The sequence below is a fragment of the Simochromis diagramma genome, unplaced genomic scaffold (genome assembly GCF_900408965.1).
Source record: "Simochromis diagramma unplaced genomic scaffold, fSimDia1.1 OVJJ01000816.1, whole genome shotgun sequence".
Taxonomy (NCBI): domain Eukaryota; kingdom Metazoa; phylum Chordata; class Actinopteri; order Cichliformes; family Cichlidae; genus Simochromis; species Simochromis diagramma.
Genome location: NW_024386908.1, coordinates 3,712,510 through 3,736,807, shown reverse-complemented (window position 1 = coordinate 3,736,807; position 24,298 = coordinate 3,712,510). Strand labels below are relative to the sequence as shown.

The 24,298-nt window shown below is 41.7% G+C and overlaps 1 protein-coding gene and 1 long non-coding RNA gene across 4 annotated transcripts in view; one reads left to right on the top strand and one right to left on the bottom strand.

Annotated features, from left to right (window-relative positions):
* Positions 1-9,256: 9,256 nt before the first annotated feature.
* Positions 9,257-24,298, bottom strand: part of tbc1d22a (TBC1 domain family, member 22a) — a 159,100-nt gene continuing 144,058 nt past the window's right edge. For all 3 annotated transcript variants that reach the window (XM_040035039.1, XM_040035041.1, XM_040035040.1), the window contains one exon: positions 9,257-13,232. In XM_040035039.1, the coding sequence (XP_039890973.1) occupies positions 13,104-13,232 (129 nt within the window). In that variant the 3' untranslated portion in view covers positions 9,257-13,103. The remainder of the gene's footprint in view (positions 13,233-24,298) is intronic.
* LOC120735600 overlaps positions 13,851-24,298 on the top strand; it is a 19,547-nt gene continuing 9,099 nt past the window's right edge. The window contains exons 1-2 of the long non-coding RNA XR_005696309.1: positions 13,851-13,861; positions 22,919-22,924. This is a non-coding gene — a long non-coding RNA (uncharacterized LOC120735600). The remainder of the gene's footprint in view (positions 13,862-22,918; positions 22,925-24,298) is intronic.

The window sequence follows — 24,298 nt, the reverse complement described above, 5'->3', positions numbered from 1 at the left end:
AAAATTCAAAGCGCTGGGTCAAACAGCCCAGGATCGTGACAGTTAATCCAGCTAAGGTGGTTTATAAACTGTACAAATCCTTCCAACGTGCCAAAAACAAGTCTGCTGTAGCTCTTTTTAGTCCCTCTTTTCTTCAAAGTGGTCTATTAAGAGTGGAGAAGGTGAAGAGGCGAGCTCGGGTGGGGGTGAGAGGGGAGTGTGTTAACTGTAGCTCGTGGTCTGACAGAAAAGCAAACTGGCTGCGGAAACATCCACAGTCAAAGGCAAATACAGGGATACGCAGTCAAACAGCAGTTTGTGTACGCTCGTCTTCGACAGCTGTTGGATTTGTATTTCAGCTCGCCTCTGTTCACACAGTGATCGTCAGTACAGACCAGGCAAAACCCCTGTGATGTGCCGCTGATGGGAAAACTAATGCAGCCAGCCATCTAACACAGCTCAGATCCAAATAATGTAACACAGACCTCCTGACCTGGTGGCTGCTTCGGCCTAACGTTCGCAGTGTTTCAAGCCTGAGTGGGCTTACGGGCTTTAATATATGAACAACTCGGTGTTATTAACTGACATTTGTCCTTCATCACACAACCTCAGACTGACCTTTGAGGGTGGTCAGTGCCAGCACTCAGTGTTGTATTATGAAGACGATCAAATTTACCTGAGGGTACCCAGTGTTGGGTTTTCTGCATTATCTGTATGTAACAACCTACCCTCACAGCCAAATGGCATCGTTACAACAAAGACAGGCCGTATTCTTTAAAGTGACAAAGTATGTAATCACCTTTCACACTTAAACACACACTATGGCAACGTGCCAGGTGGAACGGTGTCGCAGTATGAGGTTTTGTTGTGCTAAAGGCAATGCAGCAGGGCACTCTGTAAAGTGTCGTTTCACAGCAGAAATGACAAATCAAACCGGATCAGACTGACAATGATCTTTGTCTCCTTCAAACACACACACACACACACACGCATGTAATCAAACACCAGCTCCAACACTGACATGTATACAGATGTGCAGATACAGTGTTTAGCCCCAGGTATCTTTAGTGCAGCAGCGCGACGATAAGGTTAAGAGAATGAGTTGTACTTTATCAGTTTAGCCTTAAACTAATTCAAAGAAAGCCAATGAGAGTATTTCCCATTAGTGTGTGAACGAATCTACCGTCCAGTTGGCAGGATTGAATTGGTTAAGCTGCCAAATGAAAAGCAGGAGTAACTGTAGCGCACGCACACACACACACACACACACACACACACACACACACACACACACACACACACACACACACACACACACACACACACACACACACACACACACACACACCAGTTAATTACATATCCTCAGTGTGTCATTGCTAACGGTTCTGTCTTTATCGCTACAGAGTCACTTAGGCTTAGGCCAGAGGGGTCGGCTGCTATTTTAGCTAACACTGCAGCTTGGTGGCCTAACCATGATAGAGGACGTGAGCGCTTCCCCATGCACACACTGAGACCCACATTCAAAATCACAGATATATATATATCCACACACACACACATACACACATTCACTCCAATGTACAGGAATGAGGACATTTGTATTAAAGTTTATAAAGTGATTTGGACCCGAAGTGCTGCAGTTTTCTGCTCTCGCCCAATCACCTGAAAAAAAAAAAAGTGCTACCACAGCACTGAAGGGATGAGAACAACTTTTACTCTAGGTGAAAATCTAGGTAGCTTAACCCAGGGGGAGGCGTCACTGCAAAAAGCTGTTTGAGCAAAATTGAAGACTTTTGCTCATTTCTCACTAAAACCGGTAAGTGGCTGTTATTGACCTCTATATTTTCTTTTTTTTTTTTCTAATAAAACAAGACTTAATAATTTGTTAAGACTTTTAATTATTTTTAGTTTCAATCACTATCTTCTAATTCAAGCAAACATTTTAAACTATTACTTGCATAGTCTAAACCAGGGGTGTCAAACTCAAGTACACAGTGGGCCAAAATTCAAAACTGGAACAAAGTTGCCGGCTAACATTAATATTTATTGAAAAAAAAATCTTCCTCCAGATATAAGAATGAATCTTTTATTATGGACTCAAACAAGTTTTGCTGAAAAACTGAATATGGAACAAGCAAAGCCTAATACTAAACGATATATATATTAGCTGTATATTACCAGTAGGCCAGCTCTAATAGTAATTTGGCATGGCTTCGCGGGCCAAATGTAATTAGGCTGCGGGCCAAATTTGGCCCGCGGGCCAGAGTTTGACACCTATGGTCTAAACTGAGCTCTTAAATTTATAACTTTTTAAATTGTTTATACTTTTTACCCATTTATTTATTCCCCTTCACTGTATCTGTCCTGTCTCCTCACCCCAACCCTAATTGGTTGCGGCAGATGGCTGCCCGTCCCTGAACCTGGTTCTGCCAGAGGTTTCTTCCTGTTAAAAGGGAGTTTTTCCTTCCCACTGTCGCCAAGTGTTTGCTTATAGAGGTTGTCTGATTCTGTTCTCAGCATTATTGTAGGGTGTTTACCTTACAAAGCGCTTTAAGGTGACTGCTGTTGTGATATGGTGCTATATAAATAGAAATGAATTGAAAAAGAGAAACACTAAATATTCATAATGTGATTATGAATTTAATAACTTCCGAAATGAAAACCATGCTAAAATAAGATCGTGCTCAATAAGACTTGAAACTGAAGATTGAAATCACCAGTGTGTTTACTCAGGTTACAAATTAAGTTGGCAGTGAAATCCTTTTCACTTCTGACCTACTAGATAAGTTACCCCCTGCTGGCCATTATCAGTTACAAATTGGCTTAATTCTCAGCAGAAGCTGGTGATAGCTGGCTACCATTATTTAATTTTAATTTTTTAACAGGTGGGAACTAGCATTAAGCCTTGTTTAAACTTTCCACACCTGCCAGTCCACTGGGATCCATTTAGATTCGACTGACGTCAGTTTTGTCATTAGACAAAAAGTGCGAGCATCTGTGTGGACATCTGCACGCCCGCCAGTTTTTCTGTGACCACGCAGACCTGGTGCGCGGGGGAAAATGATCAACATGCTTTTTGTGAAATTTTGTTTGGTGGTGTGCCGTGCGATTTTTGTAATGTGAAATATGTCCTGTGGCTCCAAAAAGTTGGGAAAACTGACCTTGAGCCTTTAGATAATAACCAAGCATATAATAACTAAACATAGCATAAACATAATAGATTACCTAGAACTAGCACACAGCAACATTATTCACTTGTGTTATTGTCATGTGTTCACTCTCCTGTAAGTACTGAAACTACTTTTAGTCTTAGCTGCAGACTGTGGGATGACTAAGAACAGCCCGACAAAATGTTTCGCCTTGAGACAAGCTCTTCGCTTTAACCACCACTCCTCTCCTGGTATTAGTCGCTTCACTTTAACCCTCGGTAAAAGTGTTTTGGGGGGCAGAAACACAAGCAGTTGGACTGGCTACTGTCATTTGTTGACTTCTCTGAGATATTAAACGCATCACATTGAATACACTACAAACGAACCCTTTATATTAGTATGGTCAGCATAAAAAATAAAATAGCAACATATCTGTGCTGCAAAAGGATAATGCTGTGTACACTCCAGATTTTGACACAGACAGCCAAAGACAGTAGCAGCTGGCTACTGCCTTCAGCTAACACTCAAACAGGGCACATTCTCTCTGTAACAATAATGTCATTTACTTCTGTAGCTGGGCTGCTCTGATAGTTTGTCCACCTGGCTGGTCATAGTGCTCTGAGCGATGTCGACGGCACTTATCAACCTGCCGCAACTCCTGACAAAATTTCCAGATTACGGAAACTTCTTCGGACTAAAACTTAACACTCTTCCTTCTCAAACATTTTTAGTGTCAAACATAACTTAAAAACAAACATGCAGACAATTACTATAATATGTTTATGGATACAATTTCCTAACAACTGCATGATCTTATTTTGCAGTGGAGGAGAGACGCTCACAACTCTACAAAAGTTCATACATATTTCTGTCTTGTGGCTTATCAGTCCCTTATCTTGCATGGTGAGGTACCAGACAGAAGCCATGACATTAGTTCATTAAATCATTGACAAGAGTATACTTTAGGAAATACACTTTTTCTAAATTTGACATCAGCTTCTCAGATATATTTTTAAAATGTTAGTACCTCACACCACCTTTTGGTTCTGTGAGAAAATCAGAAATACAACATTTTCACTAGTTTTCTGTCTTCCAGAGGATTGGGGAAATGAAATGCCTAACTGGATGCCAAATTCATTTCTTCACCATTACACTATCAGAAGCTAATACAACATTATGTAACTAGCTTAAAAAGAAAGAAAGAAACTGAACTTCAAAAATGGAAGGTATTAATGAAATATTACCTAAATATTTGTGTAAGACTGACTGAATAATGGTTGGACTTACTATTCTTATAGCAGGAACAGTCTTCCAGTTATTCCCCTTTCTTCCTGTTAAAAGGGAGTTTTTCCTTCCCACTGTCACCAAGTCCCTGCTCACAGGGGTTCATCTCAATGTTAGCGATTTTTCAGTATTACTTTTTGCTTTTTACCTTTTAATATAAAGCACATTGTTGTGATTTAGTGCCATATAAATAAATTTGATTGCACTGAGTATTGATTGTTTGATTTAAAATCCACTGTGGTGATGTAATGAGGAGGAAAAATGGTCATGGTCTAAAAACATATGGACTTCCATATGATGAAATGAGCCAGTGCAGTATGTGTTACATGTGATAAATAGGCTACAAGGCAAAATCAGTGGTGGGATTATGCTTTTTCATGCCGTGATAATGTGCGTGAGCACAGCAGTAGTGTGGAGATGGTCTGAAGATGGATTCAGAGTGACACATGTATAAAAGTCATGCTGATCCCAGTTGCCATGATGCTGTCAGCGGTGATGAGTAGACGCACAACAAATCTAATAGGCTGAACTTTAGCTTGATGTGATGAGTAAGCAGTCAGGGTTCATTTGTGGAGTTCAGTTTTCTTACCTTGCAAACATATCCCATAAAAAGTCTCCAGAAGTTCCAAGTCATGCTCTTATTGTACGACGCTGAGTATTAATATCCCTCTACAGCTGCAAAGGTAAAATAGATGACATGAAGTTCATTAGGCTGCACGTATCTCCAGAAATTCCCGATTCACATCATCAGCCGCTCGCTGAAAGACTATGACTTTAAAAAAGTCAAAATCAAAAGACAGATCAGCTCTTTGTTGCAGAAGTTCAAGCAAAGTGCATTCCTTTAATAGCCTTCAAATATAATCTCTGAAGAACACACTTGCACCACCATCTTTAAAGTGGAGCACTTTCTCTGTCGCTTAATGTCAGTGGCTGATAAACCCCCCTACTTCTACTGTTAGACCAGCTGATTAGAATAAAACATGTCTTAAAGTGTTAAAGTGTAGTAAATCCACTTCTTATAGGCCTTAATTTCCTCCTTGTAGTGACCGCTTTACTTGTTCTCAAACAATCACCAAAATTGCTCAGTGTTTTTTAAGCTGTTAAGTTTTAAGTTGACTCTCTACTTGACTTCGGCCTGCTGTGTCTTGATTCAAGCGGTATCAGAGACAGAGTGGAGGTGTTTAATTTACCTTCTCAGCTGGATGAGAAATCAAAAAATTATAATGAAAAGGGGAAATTCTTGTTGTTAGGACAATCACCGAGATGACAGCAATGACTGTGAAATGAAGCACTGTACAGTAGTTCAGTGGGGGAAGTAAAAACAAAAGACCCTCCTTCACCTCATGATATTCCCCACTGTGAGATTTTATTTGGACTTAGAAAAGATAACTGCACTTACATCAGGCTTTTGTGAGGTGCAACTAAGTTCTGAGGATGGACTACAAACTGGGCATCTTGGATCGTTGTTCTTTCTTAGATTACCGTCCACTAATAAGTATTCGCTCATCTGCCACCACACACATATAAAACTGGGTGACATCCCATTGTTAATCGATATGGTTTAATAATGTGTCAGCCCACTCTTTGCAATTATAACAGCATCACCTCTTCCGGGACGGCTTTTCACAAGGCCTAGGAGAGTTTATGGGAAGTTTTGACCATTTTTCTAGAAGCACATTTGTGAGGTCGGACACAGATGTTGGATGGGAGGGCCTGGCTTGCAGTCTCTGCTCTTATTCATCTCAAAGATGTTCTGTCAGGTTGAGGTCAGGACTTGTAGGCCACTCAAATTCTTCCACACCAAACTTGCTCATCAATGTCTGGATGGACCTCGTTGGAACAGGAAAGGACCAAACTGTTCCCACAACGTTGGGAGCATGAAACTGTCCAAAATGTGTTGGTACTGAAGCATTAGGAGTTCCATTCACATGAACTACAGGACCAAGCCCAACTTCATAAAGACAACCCCATACCATAACCTCCACCAAACTTTACATTTGGCAAAGTCAGATAAGTACTGTTCTCCTGGTAACGCCCAAACCCAGACTCGTCCGTCAGATTGCCAGATAGAGAAGTGTGATTATTCACGTCTCCAATGGTCCATAGTCCTGTGGTGTGCTTTACACCACTGCATCCAACACTCTGCAGTGCACTTGGTGATGTAAAGCCTGGATGCAGCTGGTGGGCCATGGAAAACCACTGTATGAACCTCTCTATGCGCAGTTCTTGAGCTGATCCAAGGACCATGTGTTTGGAGTTTGGAGGTCTGTACCGATTGACTGCAGAAAGTTGATGACCTCTGCGTACCACGCTCCTCAGCATGTGCTGACCCCGCCCTGTGAGTGAATACTTTTGGCAATACAATGTATTTTTGCTTCTCACTGGAGAGATCATAGCTGTGTCCCAAAACGTCGGCTGCATCCTTTGGAGGACCCGGCCTTCGCGGTCTACGTGGGATGGGTCCTTCAAAGACCGAGAAGGCCGGAAGTGCGAGGCTGTGAAACGGGACGGTCTAGCCTTCAGATTTGCGTCACCGCTGTGTCGGTGGAGTTTAATAAGCCATCTGCTCCTTGCTATCTAAAATATAACAGGACACTGGCGTAAATTCTCGACTGTCTCACACTTCTGTTTAATCAGTTTTCTGTTTGACGTTTATTCAGCTGTGTGAAAATCCCGGAGGAACCCACCAGATAGATTAATAACGTTTTATTTAATATAATAATCTAATAACTTTGATCTCAGCCAAACCGATTTACTCCGGAACAAATAACACACCGAAAAAAAAGGCAAACAATTACATTTTTAAGTTATCCGAGTGACTTATATATCATGTTTAACCTAAGTAGCGAAAGAGCGGGGACCTGAAAACGATGAAGCCGCGATTCCGCTGCTCTCGCCGGCTCGAGTGACCACTAAACCCCCCGGCTTGCTATCGAGCGGGTGGCTAACAGACGTCTCCAAAAACGTCGGCGCACTTTTGCAAATATGCGATGTCTTGATAAACCAAGCAGATATTTGAAATTTACACAGCTACTTTCTCGCCTGAAAATATGTTAAAAGTTTATTTTGTGACCCAGAAAGAGTAATAAGACTAATTTTAAAACTTAGCAGCGGCCGCCATTGTTGGCAGCTGAAATTTGGCTGGGCCGCGCTATGAATTCTGGGATATGGTGAAGGACACACCCGACCCATCCTTCAAATTCGGGGAAATGAAGGACGCATTTGTCGGCCGCATTTCAAGGAGTCGACAAATTGGGACAGCCTTCGTCGCCTGGCTGTGACGTAATCGGCCTTCAAACGCGGCCTCCGGAGGATGCAGCCGACGTTTTGGGACACAGCTTATTTCTACTTGAAGCTTTCAGCATCTGTGACTGAAGAAGAAAAAATGTTGATAATCTTATACACTAGCAATAAACACATAACTGACTTTCGGTAGACTGTTGATGACTTTCTTATGGCTGTTTTATGGGTGTTTTTTATTGTTTCTAGGTTAGTTAGTGAACTGCCTGACATATTTGGTTCTCTCCCTTTAGACTGAAGCTGATTTACATCACAGCTGCCTTGTGCCTCCACAGTGCATCTACAATCCTCTCCGGAGTCATCCTCAATCTGCGTCTTTATGCTATAGTGTGACTGTAATGCCGTTGCTGCTCGGATCCACTCTTCAAAAAAACATTGAATCAGGAAATAGATTTTTAGACACGACTTCAAAATCGGAGTCTTGACATTTCTGCCTTAGTGATCCCAGAGTGCTGGAACATTTGCCAGCGTGAGCCCCTGATGAAAAGGACTCATGCAGGTAAATACTTCTTTACAGGACTATAAATTGGTTGGAGGGAGTTAAACAGGATTTGGGAGGTAAAACAGCAAATGCTGATATAATAATAGTGACATACTGTACGAATAAAGAAAAAAGAAAAACAGCCACAATATGTGAGAAGGAAAGCTGAAGGAAAAGTTGATTATGTTAATAATTGCGCTACATCTCTTTAGCTACAGAGAGAGAGCTCCAGCTGGCTCTTTGCTGGCACGCCTCCTCCCACCGTTCACTCTTATTGCCCTAATGTGTGCGCGAGCGCACGACCGGGCGCCTTCCTGCGACCATTGTTGGTTTTAATGTATTTTTAATTTCCCATGAAGTGACTGAAGTCCTCGGTGACCGGCACTCCATAATTGGCTGCCTGTGTGAACATCAGTCAACCTAACGAGAGCAAGAGGGAGCTTCTACTGTGGGCTGCTCCCCACACACACACACACACTTTGCACACGCACAGGTATGCTCTCCTGTTTGCAACTGAAAGCAGTCTGGCTGTTGTTTTGCGTGTCTTTGTGTGTCTGCTGCTTTCCTTCTCTTGAAACACACACAGGGAAGGGAAAAAGTCTCATTAACTGAGCTGCTGCTGCCATTTCCTCCACACAAGCAGTGTATGTGTGTACCTCTTAGATGTGTGTGTGTGTGTGTGTAGGCAACCAATATGATTACATGCTGCACATTAGCACAGCTGTTAGCCACGGCCTTCTCGCGGCACTGGCTAATGTACTAGCATGCTCATTACACACATATAACAAACAGCAGCGGCGGCTTTGATTTAAAGCATCTGCATCATTTCTGTGTTTTCATCACAGCAAAGAGCTTCATTCCGGACTCGCCGGGAGACAGATTACACACACATCGCAGACGTGCTGCTACAAGGAGGCAGCGGAGGCACGGCGCTCTGGAATACGGAAAACCCGTCGAGTTTAATTGACCGCGGTCGGACGTGCGATATTCAGAAAAAGCGAGTCGATTTCTCTGCTCACGTGCGCACGCTCGAGGAAAAAACAGGCACATACGTACAGCGTGATGTCATATATATAGGATTTATTTACACTTTCTATTTACAGATTTTTGTTTCAAAATCTTCTCTGTACACATTTATTTTTTAAATTCAACACCTGCTACTCCTGTCACCCACATGCTCTAGTATTATTTGATTCTTTTTTTCTGGAGACAAAACACATGAGGGAGGATTTTTCTTTTTTCCTTCAGTTTGGTTTTCATAGACAGATTTTACTCTAAGAGAAATGAAAGCAGCTGGAAATGTTACTTAAGGATACACTCCTGAAGATGCTCCAAAGAGTATTTGAAGTTTGCCGTGTGTGTGCGTGTGTGTGTGTGTGTGTGGGCTAATAGAAAAAAAAGGGGTTTCAACCTGATGCCGCTGAGGCGTTCATCTCCATGGAGATATGTTTGTGTGTGTGTGTTGAGAGTCAAACTTCAGATTGCAAATGAATTTGCTCCTGTGTTTGTTTGTTAATTTCACCTCTCTTCGCAGAAGTGTGTGTAGGCAGCTGACTCTTATTAAAGGGAAAACACTGCATATAGCATAACAGCAGAAACGGAGGGGGGCTCAAACCTACCTACTCTCTGCCTTTGACACACACACACACACACACACACACACACACACACAAATATATTGACAGACACTACAGCGGCTTTCGAACCTCACATTTGTTGTTATCTTGGAGCATCGGTGTTCACCACCAACATTGCTTTTACCCCCTACAGTGTTCATATCCATATGAATGTGTGCAATAAGGCAGTTTAATGTTGTGAGAAGTCAGGTTATGGGTAATAAATGGGACAAATATTGACTGCTCGCTCACCCCTGCCCAACCTTATTGACTGCTGCTGTGCCTGTCAAGCTTTGCATTCATGATTAAAAAAATGTAACACTCAAACTCAGAAGTGGCTTCAGTGGCGTCAGTTTTTTAACTTAAATAACAACGTACAGATCACATAAGCAAATATCATCTCCAGTAACTATGCTAAAAAAACAAAAAAAAACAAACACACCTTAAAACATTTGGTAGTGAGCAGACCGACTCAATTAAGAGTCTTTGCAATAGGGGACTTGTCTCAGTTGGTTGGCAACTGGTTGCATTCTGGTTGTAAAGTGGTAGCAGACTGATTCTTATTTTTTTATCATGTTTTTGACAGACCAAGTTGCTTTGAACATGGCAACTAATTGCAGGTGGATGCAGACTTGGCCCCTGTCTTTGAAGCAACCATTTCAAAAGCCAAGAGACTGCAGGTTCATAACACATGGTTGGGATGATTTTGGTCTGTTTGACTGACTGGCGATTCTGGAGTGGCAATTCAACCAAATTTCATAAAGCTGCTAACTGCGGACGCCAAACTGTTTAAATGCTGAGTAGCACTACAGCCACAGCCCATTCACTGCATGTTCTTTCAGCATGTGCAGGAATGCAAAGCTTGACAAGCCTCTTAAGGGATGGGTTATTGGTTATTTTATTGTGGCATAAATGCCCAGAGTGTAATTCAACAGCTCATGCTGGTGGTTTCTGTAGTCAAAATAATATTTCCTTTGATTTTATTACTAATTAAAAATGACTTCATATTGCTTGCACAAATTTAAAACCTAAAAAAAAAAAAACCAACCAAACGAAACAAAAAAAATCATCTGTGGTCAAAAAACACAACCAGGGTGTTTGTCTCGTGTCTCCAGAGTCAGGCACAACTTTACAGGCATGTAAACGTAAACATATGTAGGCATTTAAAAAAATAAAACCTAAATGAAAAAGACAAATATTTAAAATGCTGACTGAAAGAATATATCTCATACAAAAAAAGGGAGGGGACTTTTTAGACTTTTAAATTAAGTGCAGTTTTTCCTTGTCAGAGAGCATGGGAGATGAGGGGCTTGTGAAACTGGTGCAGATTGGGTAAAAAAAAAAAAAAAAAAGCCCAAACCCTCAACATGTGATCAAAGACTGACAGCTCTCACTGAAAAAAGGGACTGAACTTCCAAAGAAACACAACACCCTCCCTTCCCCTCTCTCCTTCCATCTTCCCTTCACACACCTACGCCTGCCGCCTTTTTCGGCTCGGGTGACAATAATGGATCCTGGCGGAGTTGCGACAGGAGGATCCAAACGTTAACAGCTTTGTGTTATGTCATGAATGTCTGATTACCGCCCCACCACCACCACCTAACATCACACCAATATGGTGCTACTGACTTTGCGTAAGACATCCCATGTGCTCTATAAGAACAGAGCAACGTGTGAACGACTAATGTAAGGCGGAGGGTTGTGTGTGCAAAAACAAGAAGCAGGTTGTATAACTTATTTATGCAAACGCTTTTTAATTAAAGGGCGTGATGAATCGTTGTCACCTGCTAAGCTTGTCAACTTCCCATTATATTCACAGAGTTCAGTAAGCACCGTGCCGACGCCTGATTACAGGGTACTTACAAACAGCATTATAGAGGCAATGGGATGGATGGTCATAAGCAAAGAAACAGCTTTGTAATTATTTATTTACTTATTTATGTATTGGTACGTTTTTAGGATAATCCCGATGATCTGCGTGCAGAGCTTCTACATAAATAAATTACGAAAGCCGAAATAGATCAAGCGTGTGTAATTGCATTTTAAAATTGCAAGACTTCCATTAAGTTGGAGCCTCCAAATAAACCCTTCTAGTTTCACGTGTTTATATGGAAATACATCTTTTAAGCTCAGGCCCCGCCTTGCTGGTGATCTCTAAACAGTCCAATCCATATTTTATATATTCTGGGCGGAAAACTTGAAAACAAAAGGTGCCCAAACCGTGTCGATTGTGCTCTTTCGGAATTTAGCTTCAACTTCAGATCTGGCCTGTCACCCACCCAGACCAATGTGAATCCGAGTGATTCTTTCTTTATGTCTGCTAACGCCTCATTATGTGTATAACCGTGTAATAACAATGCGTGTTCTGAGGTAGTCTTACATTCACAAAGAAGGAGAAGTTGATAATAAGACGTGGCCCTTCACATGCGGCAGGTCTGAGGAGCAAAAAAAGAAATAAAGAACCCTAACAAGTGGGACTAGGTAGCGTTCTCCCTCCTAAGGGCTTCTTATGTTCTTTGATGTTGATCTGTGTATGTGACTCCTGTTCTGCAGCCTCCTGCCACTGTTTGCGTTACATTCAAACAACGAGACGCTGCAGTGATGAGACTGGACAATGAGGGTTTAAAGCTGGTGTGTGATTGGCTTAATGGAAGGAAGTACACATGCCTCCTCTCACTGACTGACAAAGTGTCTTGCTTCAAAAGTCTTGGAAGGGTCACGAAGAAAAACAATCTGGGGGGGGGGGGCAAGTAAAGTATCTAGTGCAATGCCCTTTGACATCTTTCTTTGTCTTTGCAAACTGAAAAGGAAAAAGATCACATTTTGCCTCAGGGAACAAAAAAAATCAACTATGTATTACCATGGTTATGGAAATAATTAGCAGAAAGAGGCATTTTTCGGAGCCAGACCGCAGGCGGTGCTGAGCAACAGCTCCTGGTTTTGCATCGGGCCTTAGGTTGATCTCCCAGCTGTCAACTTGCAGTGATAAAGAACAGGACTCTGCACTGCTCAGAGCTAATCAGAGAACACAATAATCATTAAAAAAAAAAAAAAAAAAAAAAAGGCTCCACATCAACATGTTAGAATGCTACACCGCACATCCTCGCAGTCATTGGTTGATTCAAAAATCTCTTAGTAGCTGAAAGGCCCACCGGCCAATAAGGGAAAAGGAGGTTAAGAAAAGGGAGCTCCTTCCTGTGTGGGAATAGAGGCCTTTGAGTTCAGTAGACCACTTTGGGGGGAGTAAAGGAGGAACACAGGGAGCCCCCTCCCCTCCCCGCCCCTTGCTTATCATCTCTTGTAGTGGTTGGGCGCATCAGCGAAGGCAAACTTCAACCTGTAGGCTTCAGCCAGCAGTACGCTCACTTCCTCGTTGCCCCAGTGCATCGTGGGAAGGTTCTGTAAGAGGATCATCAGGCCCTGATGAAAGAAACAAAGACATTATTTAGACGCAAAACCGCAAGATGCATGACGACAAGATCTAATCAATCTAATCAGCTTCAGAGAGAAAAAAGATTTAAAAAGTAAAACTCAAACACTGGAGAGTGTGTGTAGGGCCAAAGGAAAATACTGATGCAAGAGGAAAGGCAAAGATAAATGTGTATCTGATCAATATTAAAAGAGGCTAGAGGAGGACATGAGGAAAGAAAAAAGGGAAATCACAATCTGTGGGCAGCAGCTGATGAATTTTTATACTGTCGGCTATTATATCCACACAAAACTAGGGATTTTTCAAGCTCAGCAGCGTGGTTTCAGGTCAGAATCACGCTCGTACATTGATTCCTCTGTACCTGACAAAGAACCAATTTGGGGGGTCGAGGTGCTGTACTTATTATAAATGAGAGTGGAAGCACTACTTCTGTCTCACAGTAATGTAAGACAAAGCTGGTACATGGTTAGGCAATCAATGAGAGAGAATAAGAGAGAAAAAGAGTCTGGGCTCTTTGCTTCACTTAAGAACAGAACTTTAAAATCCATCATCTTGTAATTATATTCAGAAAATAAAACTTTCTGTATCCCAATTTGGATTTATGCCTTTTCCAGAGATGGTAGGACCTCACCGTCATCTTATAGGACCTAAATAATAATAATAATAAAATGTTTTAGGATCATTTTTTTTTAAAGTTGAACAATATCCATCAGTCAAAACACTGAAATAAATCAAAAAGGTGGCTCTCCTGGCTTTTAAACAACAAACAGGCAGGGAGACGAACAAGAGATGCTAATAAATGACCTTGTAAGGTGGCATAATGTGAACATGTAGCCAGCTTAACCACCAGGGCAAAGCGGCAATTGCACTTTACCAAAAAAGTCAAAAATCACACTCTCTCTCACGCACATACACAAATGCCCTCACCAACCAGAAGTGGATTTGGCCATCTGCTGATAGCCAAATATTCATCCCGTTGGCCAGCTCAAACGTGAACGTGGTCTGCTTTGTTCTCCGGCCAACTCTCAGTCAGTTGTAAATGTGCTTGCTCCAGTTTAGCTGCTCTCTGGGTCACCTTTTCATCTAGCAGGTGAAAAGGTGACCTAGTTGTACTTCTTCTCTGGAACTCAAGCAAGACCCAGCAAAGAACTCTAGACGAGCTCTTCCTTTGGCAAAGGAAAAACAAGTAGAGCCAATACAGCTGCACCACTTCCCTCCACCTGGTACGCACTGCGTTTGATAAAAGGTCTGCCAGGATTACGAGCTTTTAATTTGTGTAGATCTGGCTAATGTCAGAAGCTGGGTGCAATGTTTTAATTAAATGCCTTGGCTTGTCTGCTTTTTATATATATTCATATATTTTTTTGGCATTTTCAGCCTTTTCTTGAAAGTCGAATACAGCGCAGACAGGAAAGCAGGGAGGGAGAGGAATGATACACAAAATGACCTGATGTGGACTTGAGTCCGGGGTCCTGTAGTGGCCTTAAGCATATAAGATTCCCTCTCCACCAGGTAACTTATACATAGATGCCTCGTGTATGGTGTCTGCTCAGTTTGTTCCCCTTAATCGGATCCAAAGGACATAGGAAACAGATGTGATAAACATAACCACATAAAGAATGCACAGAAAAGCTGGGAAGTACAAATCTTTGGGGTGCATGGACTCAGGAATCAGGGACTGGCTAAAAAGGAGAGAAACCATCAAAAATGCTCAAAATCCAGCATCTGTGGAAGTATGGATCTCTGCACATGGATGTGACTTGCACATCTATGAAGGCATCATTAATGCTTGATGATAAAAACATCCTCTGGTGCAACATAGACAGGGAAGCTCATCTTAGTGAGAGAAAGCCAAACCATACACCACATATTCCAGCAGCATTGCTAAAGAGAATTGCCCTGCGTGTGCATCATGAACATTTCTGTCCAGAATGCTGCTGCCAGGTTACTGACAAAGCAGTCCTGCACTGGCTCCCCATGCATTACAGAATACACTAAATGTGAAAGTGTTCGCATTTAGAGCCTTAAACAGTCTTACATCTGCATATGTGGTCAATGTGCTGAATACATACTGTACATTCCCTCAAGATCCTTTCGTAATCCTGATTTCAAAATGGGGAGGGCGGGTCACACTTATGCTGTCATCACGCTACGACTCTGGAATGACCTCCAAATGACCTCAGGAAAGCGTCAGCTACGACTGTCTTTAAGACGTTTTAGAAATGTGCTAATCTGAACTGCTGTTGGAGGGCAGGCTGCTGTGTTATTTTATGTAAAGACTGTAAATGTGGGTAGAGAAAATTCTAAGAACCCATTTATTTTTATTGGTTTCAAACATAAAACTTATTTACTTACATAAATTTCAAAATGAGAGGTCTGCTCAGTTCAATTATTGTTTCTTTGTTTAGCTTTTAAATAACACAATGTTTCCATGATCATCTTTCACTCAAATCTTTATATTAAGTCTTTCTGTTCTGCTTTTCATTTTCATTTTACCATCTTTAAAAAAAAAGTGTACAGGTACACCAAACCCAGTATAATAATTAGTGTATTTAGATGGATAACACCAAGATGCACACTTGCAGTTCTGGTTTGCACAAGGTACTGTAGCAGACAGGCACAGTTACACTTGCTTTTGTGTGTGTGAGTGTGACACAGATGTTATTAACTCAGTCAAAGTGGTTTAATAACAGCTGTGAGACGGAAACAGAAAAAAGGGGTCCAGGGTATGGTGTGAGAGGGAAAGAGAGAAAAAAAATCAGGAAAGAAAGAATAAAATGTCAAGTACAATTCAGTGGAGCTTGAGCCTTTCCCCAGATTCCTGTTTTGTACATTACTGGGTAAGTAAGAAGACAGACAACAGCGACACACACTCGCACACACACATGCAAGAGTTCAATCTCACCGACTAATGCCTCTCTCTCAAAGGGGAATGAGACTGGTTAGCAGTGAGACAGAGCGATTGTGTGTGTGTGTGTGTGTGTGTGTGTGTGTGTGTGTGTGTGTGTGTGTGTGTGTGTGTGTGTGTGTGTGTGTGTGTCTGCATGCTACGGATCAGTGTCCCATGAGCTTTCATCATCAAGGCTGAAATCATTGCCGTGACAACGGGGTTTACAACCAATCACGCTGCTGATAATCACATCGAAGGACAAATCACGTTGGGACTGTGGTGTCTACACTCATCTGAGTCCTAAGCAGTTCGCTGCTATCCGAGAGGATGTGACCCTGTTACAAAAAGGATTCGAAGACGCTTTCAAATGCCGAAACCTAATCGCGTCGCAATCGTGGTTTTAACCATTACGCTGCGGACGCGTCGATGTGCTCCTGCGTCTTCACGCTGATCTTTCTACGACTACTGAGAAAGTCAAACTATACAAAACTTTAAGTGGGGATATTTACTACAGCAAGGCACTTTGTATTAGTTTACCCTCCTACGTATTAAATTGAAGGTGTTTGGCTCCATTAATTTTTTTCCCATCCTCGCTCGGTTTTAATGAGGCGGTGAGACGACCCCGGTGACTTTTCACCAAAAATCATTTGTATTCTGAGCGAGGGAGGGGGGGTGGTGGGGGGGGTGGGAAAAAAGCACATGCTTTCTTCAACTAATTAAGCTCCAAGCTGCCATCCTGGCTAGATATTTTCTGAGATCAGGCTTTCGCTTCACCCCGGTCTTCTGAATAAGTTCTAGGTGAAGTCAGCTGAATACCGGTTTTGACATTCAGCTGATGTAGAAATGTGTTTTTCCAGGAGACTAGCTGCAGATTACTTTATTGACTGACTTTGATGAACCTGAGGCCCTTGGAATGCGTTAAAACCTTGCCGGAGTTTCTCAAAAGGGAAAAAAAAAAAAAAAAAATACAAATTTTCACAGGTACCGAGCGAGCGCTGATAAAAATGTTAACAAATTCGGCCTCTAGTGTTGTTAAACATGAAACAGGATTTTCAGTTCAGGATCAGATTTCCTCTAAAGTACTGCTCCATATCTCTAACATCAAAATCCACACGCTTGTTAATTCTACAGGGACGGGGAGGGGGTGGCCCTCACTGTAATAGCTGCACCTTTGAGAGGAGGGCCTGGACGTTGACTTTGAAAGGTTGACCTACTGACTTCCCCCTTGGTTCAGAAAGACACAGTCCTCTGAAGTATTTTCACTCAGAGGGATGGAGCGGGAGACAGAAAAAAGAGAGAGCGAGCGGAAGGAAGAGTGGAAGAAAGCCTGATCAGAATTCAGCTTGCCTCTCTCTCATCTGTATTCAATAGAGCATCACTATCAGCTCTCTCCTTTCATCGCTCATGCTCTCTCTCTCGAGTTCACGTTCACACACACAAGTTGGAAATCCGCAAAATTTGCTCACAGCCAGCAGAGTGTTATGCCTTCTTAGGACAAATCATATAAAAGAAAAGAAAAATTAAATGAATTGTTTTGACCTGGAGATGTCCTGCTCAATATCTGTCTAATAAGTTAAGCCAATAACAAGTTTTTTTTTTAATATAAACAGAACAAAAAAGAAGAGCAAATAACTAAACATTTATTTAATTTTATTTAATACCACAGCCAATTCACTGTAGCTGGACTGCAAACGTACCTATAAGCACAGTCGTTTTGGGGGTGAGACACCACGCACCTCCCCTACTGCACCTCAAAGCCTCAGGCTCTTTTACAAAAAGAAAAACTCCCTGGGGACTTGCAACACTCTTGATGTTGTAGCCAAGATTTTTCCTGGATATTATTCAGCAAAAGCACAATCTGCAATCAGTTATGACTTACTGGTGGCCTCGGTGTCGCGAGGCTACCTATTGTTATTACCCCAGTTTAACCTGGAGAAATTCCCAAAGGCTGAAGTAACAAGGTTTATTGTCACAGAGGAAGTAAATTCATGACGGCTGAAAAGGACTCAACATCTTTACAGCAGAAATGAAGCGGGGAGAAAATCTGTCAAGGATGAAGAGCTTTAAAAAAAAAATGTCTTGAAGATGCTGTCAGTAAAAAAAAAAAAAAAAAAAAAATTAACCACTTCCAAGAGCCTGACAGGAGAGTGAGGATGTAACTGACAGACAAGCTAAACAAGCGTGGGCTTTACATATTATCGTATTTCATGCTTCAGTTATGAGAGAGAAAATTCATGATAAGCATGAGTCGTTCCAAATCTGGGCCAATATGCTATTATTGATAATGACAGGTTTGTAAATGGCCAACTTTATTTTAAAGTCCTCCATTACTCAAAAATATGTTTTGATTATTTTCACTTCACTTGGACGTTGGACCTTCACTACGTCGAGTGATATACTGTATATGCAGACTCTGACAACAGGAGTCTGCTTAAACAATAAAGAGCAGCAAAAATTTTCTGGCACAACTTCACCTGCTTCCAAGGTGCATGGAGAGGATGAAAGAATTCACAAAGCAGGAACTCCAGCAACGCTTGAGGGAAGATGAACAACTTCATCAGGCCTTCATCAAGGTCAAGATGACCCTGATGAAGGCCACAAGCCGAAACGCGTTGGTCAATTATTAAAGTTGTTCATCTTCCCTCAAGTGTTGCTGGAGTTCCTGCTTTGTAAACAATAAAGAGGAAAAGTGTGTAGGTGTGGAATTATTCCATGTCTAAAGGGATCCATGCTCCAAAGTAAGTAGTAAGGACCAGTTGTGGAAACTTGAAAGGTCCATTGTACATAAACATGAAGTCATGTGGTTGTTTGATACTCATATACATGTACCAGTCACATTATTGGGTAATAATCAGCAGGTTTAACTGCTGGTTGACACCAATCAGCCAATCACATGGCAGCAACTCATGCATGCATTTAGGCAAATAGACATTGATCAAGCAACCTGTTGAACTTCAGAGTGGGGAAGAAATGCGATTTAAGTGATTCTGAATGTGGAATGGTTGTTGATACCAGACAGGCTGGTCTGAGTGTTTCAAAAGCTGTGGATATACTGGGATTTCCCCACACTACCACCTCTATTGTCTACAGAGAATGAGCTGACAAAAGAGAACATATCCAGTGAGAAGGTCTGCCTTATTGACGCCAAAGGCAAAATCAAAAGTCAAAATAATCACTTGTTGCATCCAAAGTATGAAGAAGAGCATCTACAAACACAACGTGTATCAAAAGACCACGCTGGACTCCACTCCTATTGGTTAAGAACATCAAACTAAGGCTACAATTTGCACAGGCTCAACAGAAGATTGGAAAAATGTTACCTGATCAACCAATTCTTGACTTCTGCTGTGACATTTGGAGGGTAGGCTCAGAATTTAGTGTAAAAACAACTAAAAGCACGGATCCATCCGGCCGTTTGTAATCGGTTCATGCTGGTGGGGGTTCAATAATGGGGGGATATTTTATTGGCACATGGACACATGTTAATATGGACCAAGGAATGTTTCCCGCACCTTCTTTAATCTGTGCAATGAAGAAAGTAGTTCTGCAGGCGAAAGGTTGTCCAGCCTGGTACTAGCAAGATCCAGCTAAGAAAATGTCCAATAAATGCAAATTCTTATCAAGGACCTACTGATGTTAACAAAAAAGGTTTGTCAGTTTTCAGTGATGTTCATGATATAAAGCTTGTTTTTAAAGCTCTAAAACACTTCAAAATCCCTACAATGGCTAGAGACTCGTAGAAAACATCTTCGTCACACATTTTGACCTCCACAGAGATAAAGAAGTAGCATGAATGAAATTAACCATGTGCTACAGCATTTTTATAAACAACCACAGGCACTAATGGTTATGCTAGAGGAGGACAAACCGCCGTCTAATCAAGTGCTGCTTTGAGCGTTATAGCCAATAGACCATACACGCTACATACACATAAGCGCGCTCATGCGTGCTCGGCCACACAAGCATACACCCATAGTGACTGAGGAGCTTCATTAAGAGCATATTTCTGCATGGTAACCATCTGCTGGCTATCACTTGTGTTGAGCTAATGACTCTAATACTGTTTAATTGCATACATCTCGCTGTCAGGGGGGAATACTGCACTCACTCCACTCTACACAGGTGGTAACACTCCACACTGAGAGGCCACCAGTGTTAGTGTGAAGGAGTGAGTCTTTGCTGGAATCCATGAAATGCAGCATTCATGCTTTAAGTATATAAAAGAAAAATGCATATTGATGAATGTGTATTTGTTACAGTCCGTGTAAAAAGGAATCAGCAAATGATAAACTAAATATATAAAATTTCACATTTTAGTTCATTTACTTTGGCAAAGCTAATTTTCTCAACACTGCTTAACCTCTTAACAGAGGGCAGTAATGACAGTTTAAGCCCTCAGTTTTTGGGTAGAGTAAAATGGTTTAGAAACCATTTGATTATAGGATGTCCTCACAAATGTAGCCAAACAAACATTTGTGTGTATGTGTAGGTAGATATGCTGTTAATGTCGCTAGCGCTATGTGTGGGTGCATGTGGTTGTTCAGGCATGAATATCCATTTATCCCACAATACTAACAAAGACATTGATTCACCATTACAGTATACTGTATGCTACAAAAAAGGCAATTAGCTCTCCATCTCCTACGCTTGGCAAGGCTTAAAGTGGTTAATGGCTATTGATACTGAAGGGAAAGCAGCTTGTCAATAGAGCCGTGCTAAGGCTCTTTCTTTAAAAAGAGAATGGGATAACATAATGGTTGAACAGACAGCCAAGGCCACTGTCAAGTAAATTGTACTAGCTATGTGTATAGTCAATGTTTTGACCTGGATCTGACTGTGGGGAGATGAGTCCATCCATCCATCTAATTGAGTCCATCACAATCCTTATTCTCATCTAAAGAGCTGCACGTGTTTGATTTTAAGTCTTCTACCTTGAAAGGCACGAGCTACCGACTCAGCCAATCTTCAATAACCTGCAAAGCTGGGCAGACAATCGTGAACACGAGCACCTAAATTATGTATACATGTGAGTCACAGATGATTATTAGTTAAAAGAGCTGAGGCCTCAAACAGAGAGAAATATTACACTAGATACTATTTATCAGTGGTAGTCACACACACATACATACATACTGACAAACATGCAATTAAATCACTTCCTGTGAACCAAATAGTCAATTTACAGGCAGAAGATGAGATGGTGGTAAATGAAGTGGATGCAATGGCTTCCAAAACTTGCAATCCTTTCTGCTGTGTCAACTACAGTTGCCAGCAGCAAGCGGCTAAAGCCGTGGAGAAATTAATGGAGGAGAGATGACAGGTGTGGTACGCACATACACATATCAATAGACACGCATTTGAGGCTAAAAGCACCAATTTTTGGCTGTAACTGCTGTGTTTCTGTGACATGTATCAATCCACCTCCAACCAACACATCTACATGAACGTTACGCAGAAAGTGCAGTTGCACACACATCCTGTCACCTACATGCACAAACACTCCAGGTTGCTGTTGGTGGTAATGGTGTTTTGCAGCACCCTGAGGTGTAATAGGCCTAGGCAGTGCTCTGTCGGGGCCATTAGCTTGCTGTAGTTCATATAATTACACAAAATGGGCACTCTGGCAAACAGTGGGTACTAATGTAGGAGTGGGGCACCGTAGCATGCACAGGTAAGAGCCGACACAGGATGGCACAGCCAAGCTGCACGTAGCAGGATGTGATGTTGTCTCTATGGGTAATTTGGCCGTTTTGTTGCCATAATAAATGAACAAAGTAAATGTTGATGGGAGTTTTTTTTATTGATGCACTGTCAACCGCTGATCAGCACAATGCCAAATTTCAAAACAGGTGTATTTACTAGGTATAGACTGTGATCTGCTAAGACTGGTTCCTGAGCAGAAGGCGCGGCTACTGTTAACATGCACCAAAATCAATTCGCAAAAAAGACAAAAACCTGAAAGCTTGATCCGTCACAACATTCTCAGGTTCTATTTCAGTGCAGCAGAGCTCCTTAACACAAACAGCTCTGATTATGACGGAAGCCCCACCTACCTATTGTTCAAACCTACTGTTTGCAAGGTGCAGCCAATCAGAAGAAAGCTGGCTTAAAGGAGGAGTAGTGGTGGGATTTTAATTTTGACCTGTTAATCACATCAGTCTTCTTTTTCATTAAGCAGAATGCTGGCCGGTGTGTAAAAATAAGTCAGTTGTTTGGTGGTGGCTATGGCGGAGCTTCCACAGATTCAGTAACATTAGCAAGTGGTGGAGGCCAGCAGGTGGATGAGGGAAAGGGGAGGCAAGAGGAGAGACCCGAGGCGGCCGCCGGTCCGAGTGTCAGGTGAACTTAACTTCAGGTAAGAAGCTATGACCTGCAGTCTATCTGGGTCAGATATAAACCAAGCTTAGGTGGAGTTTATTTTCGTTGTGCTGACTTTTTACAGTCAGTTACAATAACTCGTACTGCGTGCTAGCTAGCATGACGGAGTTTCTATACAGCTGGGTGGTGCTATGATGTTACTGAGAGTGAACTTTATTTTATTCATAAAGTTAGTTAGTAGAGTTGCCAACCATCCTGTACAAACGGAATCGTCTCGTATTCGGAGAAAATATCACACGTTTCGTATTGAGCTGAAAAGGAACACGGTTTGTCCCGTACTTCAGCTACAATGAAAAACACACAAAGCTGGAGTTAATTTGTCGTTACACTGCAGCTGCCTCTTCTTCTCTCATTCTCTCCCCTCTCTCTCCTGTTGCTACTTCAATCATGAAACTGATCAATGATCAGCTGATCGTCTCACTTGTTTATTTATCTCCCACTTTGCACCAGAAAGACGAAACCAGCTGATGGTGCGCTAAACAACAGCAGCACGTTTAAGCTTGATCAGCTGTTGTTAGAATTTATTTAATATTACTTTCTAGTATCAGCTGATGTTTGCTGGAGCCACAGCTGTAAAGGCTGCTGGTCATGATATCGGTTTGGTTATATGGTGAGAGGGAAACATGAAGATGAAACCAGGAGATGTCCTTACTGAATCATCAGAGCTGAACAGGTGATGGAGAAACAGGTTTACCTTTTAGGTGACATGAATGAGTTGAAGGGAAGTTATGAGCTGTTTCTGAGAGACAAATAACACCAGGTTCCTTTTTTATGCAGCTGACAGCTGGTAACTGTGCAGGGGCGGGTCTAGCAAAGTTTTGACAGGGGGGCAGGTAGGGCATTAACAGGGAAAGGGGGGCACAAAGAAATACTTTCTTATTCTCATTAAAATTGTCTGGCTGTTATTAAATAATTATCTGAAGCTTACAACCAAAGTTTTTATCTGATGTAAAATGTATAGAAATCATACATATACCAATAAGACAGTGTATATCACTGTCACATTGCAGAGGCCTTGTTGACAGTATTTGGCTCTACATATCTGTGTGAGCAGATTTTCTTTCACATGAGTGTCCTCAGGTAGCCGTCTGAATGCTGGACACTCGGAGACCTGTGTCTCTGAGTGGGAGACCAGAGATCACATTAACATGTGTATTAACAAACATGCCATGCAATCATATAGCACATTGACTTCTGAGGAAATTTTAGATGGCACTCATCATCAGAAAGATTGCCTACCCCTGGTCTATCTTAACCCTTTAAAGCCGGTGACGTAACTATTTTTAAATCCCGGTAGAACTGCAACCTACGTAGGTTGCAGTTCTACCGGGATTTAAAAATAGTTAGCGCAATAATTTTTTTTGCATATGTAAGTACAACTCCTCCAGTTTCATCTTATGCCATCAGCTTGTCCTTGGTCACAGTTTCCTTCCACATATAGCTTTGCAAAAACCGCATAAAAAGCACTTGCAGCAACAAAACATAATATTCCGAAAACAGGCTTTGCCGATCCTATCAGCTGTTTGTAACACTTCCTACTTCCATCAGCACGAACTATTGCATGTCTGCCATGTCCTGCCCGAAACCGGAAGTGACGTCATTTTGCAGAAATGTAGTTGTTTTTTTTTTTACCATAAGGGCCTCATGAGCCCATACTTGTGTTTTTAAAAGTTATGTTTGACTTTATGACTTTCTGTATCGTTTCTGGGATGCTTAGGACTCATATTGCACTGCTGGAAATAGTTTATTTTGATGCATATGCTGTTTTTTTGCAACTTTGCATTATAA